Source organism: Acartia tonsa, chromosome 5 (genome assembly GCF_053477335.1).
Source record: "Acartia tonsa isolate MP-2025a chromosome 5, ASM5347733v1, whole genome shotgun sequence".
Lineage (NCBI taxonomy): Eukaryota > Metazoa > Arthropoda > Copepoda > Calanoida > Acartiidae > Acartia > Acartia tonsa.
In genome coordinates, this window is record NC_137264.1 from 19714916 (window position 1) to 19728219 (window position 13304).

General features: G+C 40.1%; 1 protein-coding gene across 6 annotated transcripts in view; it reads right to left on the bottom strand.

Moving 5' to 3' along the window:
• LOC145318958 (calcium/manganese antiporter SLC30A10-like) overlaps nt 1-13304 on the bottom strand; it is a 107694-nt gene that overhangs the window by 33475 nt on the left and 60915 nt on the right. For all 6 annotated transcript variants that reach the window (XR_013879607.1, XM_080160727.1, XM_080160728.1 and 3 more), the window contains one exon: nt 7868-8039. Coding sequence is in view for 5 of the 6 variants with exons in the window: in XM_080160727.1 (XP_080016853.1) it covers nt 7868-8039 (172 nt within the window). In the remaining variant the exon portion in view is untranslated. The remainder of the gene's footprint in view (nt 1-7867; nt 8040-13304) is intronic.

The following is a 13304-nucleotide window of genomic DNA, read 5'->3' on the forward strand; positions in this document are numbered from 1 at the left end:
CAATTTCCATAAAATAAGAATCAATTATTAATCATAATTTTTAACAACTGCCTGACTGATACAGCATGTTCTTCTAGGGGAGATTTATCTGTCAGTCTGAACAAGACTCTTGCAGTCTTTCTCCCATCCTCAATTCTCGTCACTCGGCCCATCCTCAAACATCTCATCAGGGGATTGGTACTCGTAACCAGAACTATATCTCCGTCAGCTAGTGGCTCCGCCATCTCATCCTTCCACTTGGACATCCGTAATATCTTCGGTAGGATCTCCTGGCGGTAGGCAGTCCAAAACTGGGCAGATAAATCTTCCAACAACTTCAACCTGGAGGAAATTTGGTCCTCCGGTTTCATCGCCACATTGCACAACGGCTGGCGGTCAACATTTCCCAGCAGCTGGCCAGGGGTAATCAGCCGCTAATTCTCCACGTCGTTCGCAGCTTCAATCGTCAGTGGTCTGCTATTCATAATTTTGCTGACCTCCGCCAACAGCACCAGGAGCTCGTTGAAATTAACAGAACTATTCACCAACTTCTTGGACAGCAATCTCTTGGTTAATCCCACCATTTTCTCAGCCTGCCCAATATAATGGTGGGCTCGGGCCGGGATCTGAGACCAAGCAAACTCTACCTGGCTGCCCAACTTCTGCTCTAAAACCTTGCGAGCACCGGATAATTGTGTGCCCATGTCGCTTACTATGACTTCGGCAGACAATGAACAGCTTCCAACTTGCGCAGGGACAACAGGATACTGCTGGTATCATACTTTTCCAAGGCATCTAACCACAACGCCCCTGAGAATCTGCAGACCACCACGAACACCCACACCTTCTTCGTTGCTGTCTGACTCCTCGTTTTGGCGGCAGCTCTCCTCGTAACCAGCGGACCCATCAGGTCGACTTGCACAGCTTCGAAAGGCCTGCTCGGGACCAACTTGTCAGGTAACACCTCCTTCATGGTAGCACGACATTCCTTAGCCCTCTCAACACTGCAGGGCCAACATTTCTTCACTTCCATGATGGCCAACCTCCTTGCCTTCACAATCCAGCACCAACGGCGGCTCTCAGCTAAAGTTCCACGGACACCAGAGTGAAGCTCAACATGCGCTTCTCTCATAAAAACAGCAGCTAACCAATTACCAGGCTCCAAAATTATTAAACCTGGCATGTCTTCAAATATCATTTTACGGCCGCCAGTAATGGCGTCAATGACTGGCTGTCCACGACCAACCATTTTAAGAATCCTCATCTCCCTGGTCACATAATTTCCTCCGGGACCAACGACAGGCCAGGTCAATGATACTTCATGCACTAATGGATTTAATGACGCATAATTGCCTTTAGCATCATTTATCCACTCATCCTCTTGGCTTCGTGACACAATGAAAAGTTCCGCCGCCGCCATAAAATTGTACAAAGACGGCTTGTACACAGAATCTGCGGCTGCTACATGACTACCAGCGGCTGTAGTCTTACCTTCTTGTCTGCTCTTTAGCTTCTTCAACCAGGTGTTCGCAACTTGCAGGACAGCTGCCATAATACGCTTGGCCTGTCCAAATGATCTCCTGTGCTTAAACCTAAAGACATCTTCAGCGGCTTCTCCGGCAACTTTCATTGAACATAACTTAACCATTTTGGTATTCAACTCCTCTGGGGGTAAAACCTGCTTGACTTCTTCGGCAGTTTTCACCGGCCACGCACTTTCATCCTGGCGCAACCATTCTGGGCCCAATCTGTACCTGGAACCTGGTCCCAAATCTGATACCTTGCAGGTGCTTCTGGTGCCCAAATCTGCAACGTTTTGCGTCCCCGGGACCCACCTCCAGTCATCCTTGTTGGTCGCAGATTGAATTTCTCCAATACGATGAGAATTAAATGTGTTCAACATAGCACTGTTGGAAACTATTTGTGATAAAACACACGATGAATCAGTAAAATACATCACTCTGATAATATCAAAGGGCAGGGCATCTCTGACGGACTTTGCCAACCTTGTGGACATCTGGCACCCCATCAACTCAAGGCGTGGAATTGATTCACACTTGACCGGCGCAACTCTTGACTTGGTGGCTAGCAGAAACGTTTCAAATCCTTGTCTAGTTGGCCACCTCAAATATGCATTAGATGCATAAGCCTCTGATGACCCATCCGAAAACATCATCAAGGATGGAAGGCCAGTTGGTTCATCCGGAACCACACAACGGTCAAACTCCAATTTAGCGACCTCAGCTCTGTCCTCCAGCGACTGAACAAGTTCATCCCGTAGACTTTTTGGAATGAAATCTTGCCAGCCCAAATTCAGCAAACAGGTTTTCCGCAGGACAAGTTTAATTCTCAACAGAATAGGGCTGCAAAGCCCGATCGGGTCGAAGGTTTGGGCGGCGAACCTGTGGACCATCTTCTTCGTCAGATTCTCGTCCAAGGCGTCCTGGAGGTTGTACAAATCAGCATCCTCTTTCACCTTCCTTCCCTTGACTTTACCATCTTGGTTGACTCTTGTGGCAATGGACAACACATCGGTGGCTGGCTTCCATATCAGCCCGAGAACCTTGGTAGGCTGGCAATCATCTCCAGAATAAATGACTTGTTTGAAGGAAAAACTACCTTTGCCGATAATCCTGTCGGCCTCTTTCATCATCTCCTTGGCTTCTGGCTTCGATCCTGCTCCCGAAATAACGTCATCTATGAAGCTGTGCTTCTCAAGCTTGACTGCAACTGGAATCTGAGGTAACTTGAATTCCTCATCAGGGTAGGTAGGTATTTGTGGCTCCTTCCATAATTCAGGTTTGGCAACAATTTCACTACCGTTTATTTGTCCCTCTCCATACATCTCCTTGACCTCTGCTTCACTCTTTCCGCCGAACAGGCGGGACGTCAACTTCAGGGCTGTAACTGCCAAATTTCCCGCAGCTAACTCGCCGAAATTTACAACTTTGGTCAGGTAAATTTCAAGTGGACCATCTGGCGTCGGGGAAAATAAAACTCTCTTCATCTGGCTGTCGAACTCTGTGGCCAGGATGGAGTTATAAAACTTGGAGATATCCGCGGTTATACCAACCTTGTAACCGCGGAAAAGCATCAAATGATAAAATATCTTCTGCATTGGCGGCGGGCCTCCCAGCATTATGTTATTAAAACTGGTACCCTTGAACGTCAGAGAACTATTTGCACACAATCGCATGGGTGTGGAACTTGAATCCTCCTTGAAAGCAACCACTATTGATGAACAAGACTTAGGTCCTTCATACTGCAATTCTTCAGGCGTGGCTTTTTGAAAAACGCCTCTTCTTATGGCGTCGTTGAATACCTCCACATACATTCCATAGGTACCTTCCTTGACCATCCTGGCACGATCCTTTTCAGCAATTTTGCGGGCTAAACTTTCATTGTAGGGTAAAGTGTGAGGATCTTCAATATAAGCATATTGACCTGTCCACTTGTTGGACTGCAAGTCTAGTGTTAAACCTGCCTCAATTATCCTCTGCCTCTCACGCTGGTCCCAGGTAGTGCCGTCGGCCATAGCCTTGCACTCTTGACAAGCAGTACATCCTGGACAAAGCGCCTGCGGCTGTACACCAAACGATTCAGACGTCAGAAAGTCTGGCAAAGTGCCTCCACTGACACTGACAGCCTTATAAGCCGACTTTTGATCTCCAGCTCCACCATCAGCACTCGTACAGATAAAACCACTACCAAAAATGGTTCGCCACAACATAGACTGGCCCACTTTCTGGTAGGTTGAAGGAAACACGTCAGGATGTGTATTTCCAATGATGATATCTAAGCCTCCACTAATATATGTAAACCTTTCTGGCGGCATTTTAAATATCTCGGCGGCAGTTTCGGGGTGGACCGAGCGCATCTCGTTGGCCCCGCCGAGGGTAGGCATGACAGCTGCCTCAAACTCCCTCAGATTGCCGTCCCTATCCTTCAAATAAAACACAACATTGCGGCAGGAAGACTCACTACCATCAGCTACAGAAATAGTTGTATATCTGCCGGTAGATTTCAGCTTCAACTTGTTGGATAACTTCTCAGACACAAGTGGCAAATTTGCCCCGGAGTCAAACATTACCGTGGCGTGGCAGGTGCCGCCGCCAGGTGCTACAACAGGAACTAACTGAAGTAAGAAGGTACAGGGGCTGGGTGCAGAACTTGACTTGTAAACTGTATTCACACCAGCACTAGCCTCATGGAGTAACCTGGAATGGTATCTGTCGCAATTATTGGTACCACAAACACCAAGCTTATCCGATTTATTACATTTGTCAGCAGTATGGCCGTCACATAAGCAAAGTTCACATAATTTCTTCTGCTGGACAACTTTCTTTCGGTCAACCACGTCCATCTTCTTAAACGTGAGGCAACGGAAAATCGGGTGTTTCTCCTTGCAGCTCTCAACAGGACATGCACTGTTCCACTTGGAAGCCTTGTCCTTTCCAGCCTTTCCATTCTTATTGTCGTTGCGGCCAGATACTTGCGCGGCGGCAGCTCTGTCACGATTTCTCTTGCCGGCGCCATTGTCATAGGACATATCACCAGCCAACATGGCACCCCTGGTCCTCTCCAGCAGTTCTACAATCTTCGGGATGTTTGGTTGGTTCATGCTACCTAGCTCCATCATAATCTTGTCTTTCAAATTTTCAGGGCACTTGTCTTTAAAAATATGAATAAGAGTTAGGTGGTTGTAATCCTTAGCTGCAGAACCAACGATGGCTTCTACCTCCTGCATCATGCTCTTGAAGGTAGCAATTGCGCTAACCACCTCCACAGGTTTATCCACAGGTTTCATCTTGTTCAACTTAGTTAAAATCCTCATGAACCGGCGAGTGTTTGATAAAAACATCTGATCAAGAAACGCCCATTGTTCATTATGATCTCTAATCGCTGACACTTGCTTGCGTAGTTCCGGGTTGGTTATCACCTTCTCCATACACAACATCAGACTTAACCTCTGGTCAGCAAATCCATAACCAGAGCATAGATCCTTAAAGACCTGTTTAAAGTTTGGGTAATCCGTGTCAGTACCGTCGAACGACGGCAACAAACTGTTGTCCCAGCGCCCATACTGCGGGTTGGAACTCCGAATATCCACAGCAGACATACTTCTGGAGAGCATGGCAGGTGTCCCACTCTCATCCAGATTAGATGAACGACGTTCCATCTCTCTAAGCCTTCGGTACATATCACGTACTTCTTGGCGCAACTCCACGGAAATTTTAAGCACTCCCATGTCCATCTTCACCTTCTCAATGACGTCAAGGTTCCTGGCGACAGTGCTTGACCTCGCGTCATCTGAATCATTGTCAAGCCAGTACAGAATTTTTGTACACTGCTCCAACGACGCATAAACTTTATCTGCAACAGTTTTCTGCTCACTAGCTTCATCCAAATCACGCTTGAACTCGCGCAGCTCACTAGTCTCCACGGCAGGTTTTAGACTTTTTATTAGGTCAGATTGGTCCTTGACCTCACTAAAAATGTCACGAATTGATTTTACAGTCACATTTTCACATGAATTAAAACTTTGGCAGGCTTTTAGATTGTCATAAAACACTTTTAACTGTTCATCAAAAACTTCTAGCCTTTCACTGCCAATAGCGATAGCTCGCTCAATTTTCTGCTTTTTGGTTAGTGGCATATTGATTCACTAGGTACTTATTTCACAGAAAAATTGTCACAGTTTATTGCATCAATAATTCACTGGATGCTATTGATCTCTTGATGAATGCTAACGCCTATTCATCAGATACTTTGAAATTGTCTCAACCATGACACTTTGGTTGAGCTTGACTTCCGAATTAGCGGGAAGTTCACGAGATCAGTTGGCGAACATACAAACCCCCAATACCAGGAACCATCAAGTTTCAACAGCAGGTTTGAATATAGATTTATTGATGAAATTATTTCAAAGACCTGAAATTACAATATCAATTAGTTCATAATTCCAGTTATTTATAACCACGTAATCTTATTTGCTTTTTAAAAATCAATTTTCTCTACGGTAAAAATCTTTGGAAACTTTGGCTTTAAAGGAAAATTATTTGGTTTAATAAATCATTGTTAAATGCAACAATAAGGCACATAAAAATTACTAAAACATATATTAAACATAATTAAGTTTCATGCTTAGCTGGCTAAAGCCTTTTTAAAACTACATATAATCGTCCTATACACCATTCTTCTTAATCAAATTAACAAATTCTACCTGAAGCTCTTATGGTTTCAAATCCCTGATATACTAGGGTCGTTCACACACTATGAGACCAATGATAGGCCCAATTTTATTCTCCGAAATCTTCACACTCTCATATCTCATTCAAAAGTGGAAAACGTGGGCGCATATAAACAATCCATGCTGCGTCACATTATGAAGGGAAAGCCAAAAAAGACGACATTTGCGCTTAGTTTTAGGATTAATGATAAGGAATTAATTTTGTACTTGATAAACACAAAGCTTCCTCGAAAAGAGGTTAAGACATAATTCGTTTTTTTTTTATCAAAAAAACAGTAGTCCAGGAAGTTAATGATTAGGAAAACAATGAAATCAGTAGGTAACACGTCACATGACTATACATAATGAGTTCTCAGACAATTAGGTAAATATTCAAATAATTTCAGTCAAAACTATTTAAATCAAAATCATCTGCTTTTTCTTAAAATTAAAATCATCAATAATTGAAAAGTTGATGGCTGAATAGATTTTGAAAATTATAAATTTTGTTAAAATAATTTCTGCTTAATTGATGAAACTCTATAATGTTGTATAAAATGTGTAACAAAAGAGTTATTAATCAAAATGCAAGACAAGCATAACAATTATGAAGAGGAGATTGTTTATAATAAATACAATTGTGATAAACAGTTTTAGTATCGAAGCTTCTCTTTAACTTACTTTGTCTGTCCACCAGTCCCAGCCAGGGGGAAATGTTAAGTATAATGTTAATATAAATAATTGACTTTTTGTGATGATTCCCCTGACAAATGAGCGTAAATAAAATATAACCTTGCTTTGTTTGTCAATCTGACTGTAATGCTTTAAATGTGATTCATTAGCTGGACTTAAAAAGTATAATGTATATGGGTATTTTTAGATGATTAGGTACTATGTCTAGGGAACATCTAAAATATGATTTACTCAGATACTGCTTTAGATTAGTCTCTGAATTTTCTTTTATTTAGTCCATCCGACTAATAACCTGTTCTTGATATTTAAAATAATGCTATGCAACTTAAAAAAGTCTTTATCCTTGTTTAATATATACAGTTTTGCTTTTCTAATTTCTTATTTTTCCTACATTCCAAGTTTTTTTGTAGGTCCATTTTTATATTTTTCTAATCCATCAAAATAAAATGCATATTTGTTGCTAAGAATTAAAGTGTAAATAAAAGTTTTTTTTTCTATCAATCATTCTGAAGTTTAGGTCAGGAGTAATAGACTTGAGCTATAACTAGGAAATTATTAATTCTTAAAAGCCAATCTATTCTAAATTTAGGGTTTATCCGTCCGTCCATAACTCAAGACATTGCATTCCTATTTTGATAGAATGTCTCATATACCTTTTGTATTCAAATGATTTGATCAAATCTAACTGGATGTCTCTCTGTGTGTTCCAATTGATCTTTCTAACCGTAGAAGCATTAGGTATGGTTTTACTTTTACATTTTTTTTAAAGCTAAAATTGAAAAAGGGGTCAAACCCTTTCCCCCACCACAAGTGCCCCAAGAGGCCTCTAGTTGCGTAGCTGCTAGTATTAGAATAGTTTTTTTTTGATTGAACGTGGTCCAAAAGCAGTAAGGAAGCTAGTAGTCACTATCAATAATATTTTTTCCCCACTTAACCCTAATAAAAAAACAAATGATAAATACTCACAGAATCATAACTGGGTTGTGGATCTCTTCAGGTTCATAGAACCTCTTCATGGACTCTACAGTGATGGAGAAGCAGAGTGCGACCAGGAACACGGCGTTGACGAGGGCGCCCAACACCTCAGCCCTGGCCCACCCGAATGTGTTCTTACTCCAGGATTTTGGCGCCATTCTCACTAAAATTTGAGATAAGATAATTTATGAACAATAACAGTATGGCTAAAATCAATTTAGAGAGGTAGCACTTTAAAGGTGGATAATTTTTATAGATTAGGCAGATTTCTTTCAGCAATGAGGGAATCAATCGGTAAAAATGAAGAATAATTATTTCTAGCTTTCATTCGAAACCGATTAATATCCGGTGGATTAGAACCGGCTCTCATCCATACGCAAAAGTTATGTCTAGCATCGTATTATTTCCAGTTTTCTACGAATATGAAAATGTAAATCTTATAATTGTACATTTTATATCCGCGGAAAGCTGATTATAATACGATGCGAGAAATAACTATTTAACCCATTCTTCCTCTGTAATTAAACAAGGAAATAAAAATAATATTTCATGCTAAAAACTAATATTTTTTTCCGTCATATATTGTGCCTGAAAACTTTTTAGTTAAAAAATTAAATTATCGGATCCAAATTTCATACCTACACGTTATCAAATAAATAAAAATTGCTTAGATAAACAATTCATTAAAATTGCAACTTAGGGTGCAACTTTAATCCATAAATAAAACATTTATCAAATAAAAACTAGGACATAATAACAAGTGTAACTAAATATAATAAAACAAGTTCAATAAACTCAAATTACTATTTCAAACATTAAAATAATTTTATTGGTAAGACCATAAATGCACCAACACAAAAAGGTAGAGAATTACAAAATAAACCTATAAATGAAAATTAGGATTGAATTCCCCCCTTTATTGTTAATATCATTATACTTATCTATTATTTTTATATTTATTCTCACTAGCGGCTAAGCTGCTATTGACCTTTTGAGGCACTTGCTGGAAGGGGGGGGGGGGTGAAGGAGTCGACTCCCCACATTACATTCTACCTTTAAAGAGATTTTTTTCACGGAACGATTTTTCTTGGGAGGTTTTAGGTACCCTCCCCAAAACTAGCTATAATCCTTCCCTAGAAAAATTAAAAGCACAACACACAGACAGACACCATATTTGTTTTTTAAAGCATCTAAGGAATTCTAATCGATTTCTCTATCTATTTAATTTTTTCTTTAACACATAAATTGCATGATAGTAGAGACAATTAGTGAATCTTTTTTTTAGTAGTGACGCTACTCTTAAATTAATGTCGGGCTGTCTGTCCTTCCATCCGTCATAAACATTAAATGCACGCTGAAAAATAAGGGGTGGCTAAACAGTCTTCCCTAACTTTCCCTTTTGTTTTTCAATGACCAATTATCATATATTTACTTTATATTTTTTATCCTATAATATAAGTGTAGTACTGATGATTTTGTCCGGTAAAACAACTGGACTATTAGAGTTCTACATTTTTAGACATAGTTTCACGTAGGATCTGGGATATTTTTTGTCTTTATATGGTTTTAGACTATAAATATTATTATGCTCCCGTTGAACGCAAAGTCCCTAGATGCTAGGGACGTACCGCTAGTACTTTTTATTGTGAAAATTCTTTATATTTACTAAGTTAGTTAAACTGGTGCATTACTAATGCACATAATTGTTCTAGTTAAATGTTAACTAATATCATGCAAGATATGTAAAAATGTAGGGTGTATACATTCCTCTAGGTATATTTTACGCATAAAAACGTTTGGAGCCATAGGAAATAAAAATTTTCCAGTATGGCTTCAATCCAAAAATATTCCGCTGGATTAGAACCAGTTGCTAGCCAGACTGTAAAATCATAAATAGCATCTTATTACAGACAATTTTCTACGAATATTAAAATAAATATAATCAAATTCATAACAGTTTTGTTAGCCCGGGCCTTCGGCTTCTCGAGGCTAACAAAAATGGTTTTAATCTAACAATTTTAATATCCGCGAAAAGCTGTCTACAAAAAGATGCGATAAATAACTATTCTGGAATAACTAATAGAATGGTAGATAAAAGCAATTAAATTAAACTTTAAGAGAACATAAATTATTTCACTTTTTTGTCCTTGATCAAACTTGTCAACATGCAGCAATTGAGAACTTTTTATATTCTTTTTTACATTAAAATCTTAATTTTATTTCTAAGATACCAAAATAGTCTTAATTGATACCTACCTACTTTAACTTGATAAGTAAAAATTTTGCAATAAAATGTTACTTTGTGAATTGGAATTTTTATTTTGTCTTTTTGATATTATCCTTTTATAAAAGTAACAGGATGTCTATTTGTGTGTATCTTGGATCTTGCAAACTTGTGAAGGTTTATACCTAAGGGGGGGGGGGGTTTAATGCAACCATCTCGTAATCAGTGATTAAATGGCACTTAGAATTCGAATTTCGATCTGAAATTTTGCATGAGTAATGCTTGGTCGGTCTATTTTCCCTAAATCGAACAAAAAGTTGGAAAAGTAACGGCTGGCGGCTGGCAGCTCAGCCGTTTAGCCGTTTTTTGCCTATTTTCAGGGCAAATTCATCATTAATTACGTAGGAATCAACTTTTAAAAACATATTTTTGGTTTAATTCATGGTAAATGATAGCAATTACCATTTTTTAAATTTCTAGTTCCAGCTGCTAAACGGCTAAAACCGGCTGAAAACGGCTGGGAGCTGCCAGCAGTATGAAGGGTAGATATAGCTTGTGACATATCTAGGGTTAGGTTTTTATGGCGGCTGAGCTCAAAAATACTATTAAAAATAGTGGCTGCCCATCCATATGGCAGCTGGGTAACAGCTGCAGCTCAGCTGGGAGCAGCCAAGTGTAGAATGAGTAAATAGGGCTTGTGACGTGTCTAGGGGTAGGTTTTTATGGGTGCTGACCTCAAAAATACTACAAAAAATAGTGGCGGCCTATCCATATGGCAGCTGGGTAACAGCTGCAGCTCAGCTGGGAGCAGCCAAGAGTAGAATGAGTACATATGGCTTGTGACGTTTCAGGGGTAGGTTTTAAGGGTGCTGAGCTCAAAAATACTACCAAAAATAGTGGCGGCCCATCCATATGGCGGCTGGGTAACAGCTGCAGCCCAGCTGGGAGAGGCCAAAAGTTGAATAAGTACATAGGGCTTGTGACTTGTCTATGGTTAGGTTTTTATGGGTGCTGAGCTCAAAAATAGTATCGGTCCATCCATATTTCAGCTGGGAGCGGCCAAGAGTAGAATGAGTAGATAGTGATTGTGACGTGTCTAGGGGTAGGTTTTTATGGGTGCTAAGCTCAAAAAACTACCAAAAATAGTGGTGGCCCATCCATATGGTTGCTGGGTATCAGCTGCAGCTGTGCTATAAGTAAGCTATTGTTTAAGACTCAGCTGTGGGCACTTTTTGGGACTATTAAAGGATAACAAAATATTGAATATTTCAGTATTGATTTAGTTGTTAGAACAGTTACCAACAGACATAAGTAAAAGTTTAAGACATAGCTTGTGATGTGTGGGTTTTTATGGGTGCCAAGCTTATTAATACTCCCCAAAAATAGAAAGGCCGATCCATATGGCATCAGGGTAATGGCTGTTGCTCAGCTATAGCTGTTACCCAGCGTCCATATGGATGGGCCCCCACTATTATTGGTAGTATTTTTGAGCTCAACACCTCCCTAAAAAGTTAAGACCTACCCCTTGAAATGTCACATGCTGTATCTACATATAACATATACTTTTCGCTGTTGATAACTGTTTTTAGAGGTTTTTGGTAGTTTTCAGTGAAATCTAGAAATTAAAAAAGTGTTACTAGTAATATTTCCATGAAATAAAGTTATAATGTTAATTGGGAGAAGTTTAATTCTACTGAAATAATAAATTTTTTGATATCCTCCTTGACACATCACAAGCAATGTCTTAAACCTTTACTTTTATCTGTTGGTAACTGTTCTTAGCCAATTTCAGCTGTTTAACAACTAAATCAATACTAAAATATTCAATATTTGGATACCCTTCAATAATCCCAAAAAGTGCTTACAGCTGAGTCTTAAACAATGGCTTTCTGCACAGCTGCAGCTTTTACCCAGCAATCATATGGATGGGCCACTACAATTTTGGTAGTTTTTTTTTAGCTTAGCAGCCATAAAAACCTACCCCTTGACACATCACAAGCCCTGTGTATTCATTCTACTCTTGGCCACTTCCAGCTGAGCTGCAGCTGTTACCCAGCTGCCATAAAGATGGGCCGCCTCTATTTTTAGTAGTAATTTTGAGGTCAGCACCCATAAAAACCTAACCATAGACAAGTCACAATCCCTATGTACTCATTCTACTCTTGGCCGCTCCCAGCTGAGCTGTAGCTTTTACCCAGCCACCATATGGATGAGCCTCCAATATTTTTAGTAATATTTTTGAGGTCAGCACCCATAAAAACCTAACCATAGACACGTCACAAGCCCTATATACTCATTCTACTCTTGGCCGCTCCCAGCTGAGCGGCAGCTGTTACCCAGCTGTCATATGGATAGGCCGCCACTATTTTTGGTAGTATTTTTGAGGTCAGCACCCATAAAAACCTAACCATAGACAAGTCACAATCCCTATGTACTCATTCTACTATTGGCCGCTCCCAGCTGAGCTGTAGCTTTTACCCAGCCACCATATCAGGGTTTCGGATCCGGATCTGAATCCGGATCCGCAAGGATCCGCATATTTTCGAGTCCAAGGATCCGGATCCGGATCCGCAAAAAAATGCGGATCCAGATCCTTGGACTCAAAAAAATGCGGAAAAAATAGAAAAATCTACCTAAATTTATATAAAATCTCAGACATTCTCTTGATGAGAGCCAATCTTTAAGGTTTAGGGTCAGACTTGCAAATTAAAAGTATTTTTGACTTCGAATTAAAGAATAAATATTTTTGAAAAGTTTGGTGATTTTATTTTTATTGTCAAGGATCCGGAACCGGATCCGGTAGGATCCGGATCCGGATCTGGATCCGGATCCGCACTGACCAAATTTTGAGGATCCGGATCCAAAAAATCAATGCGGATCCGAAACCCTGCACCATATGGATGAGCCTCCAATATTTTTAGTAATATTTTTGAGGTCAGCACCCATAAAAACCTTACCATAGACACGTCACAAGCCCTATATACTCATTCTACTCTTGGCCGCTCCCAGCTGAGCTGCAGCTGTTACCCAGCTGTCATATGGATAGGCCGCCACTATTTTTGGTAGTATTTTTGAGGTCAGCACCCATAAAAACTTTCCCCTAAACACGTCACAAGCCCTATATACCTATTCTACTCTTGGCCGCTTCCAGCTGAGCTGCAGCTGTTACCCAGCCACCATATGGATGGGCGGCCACTATTTTTG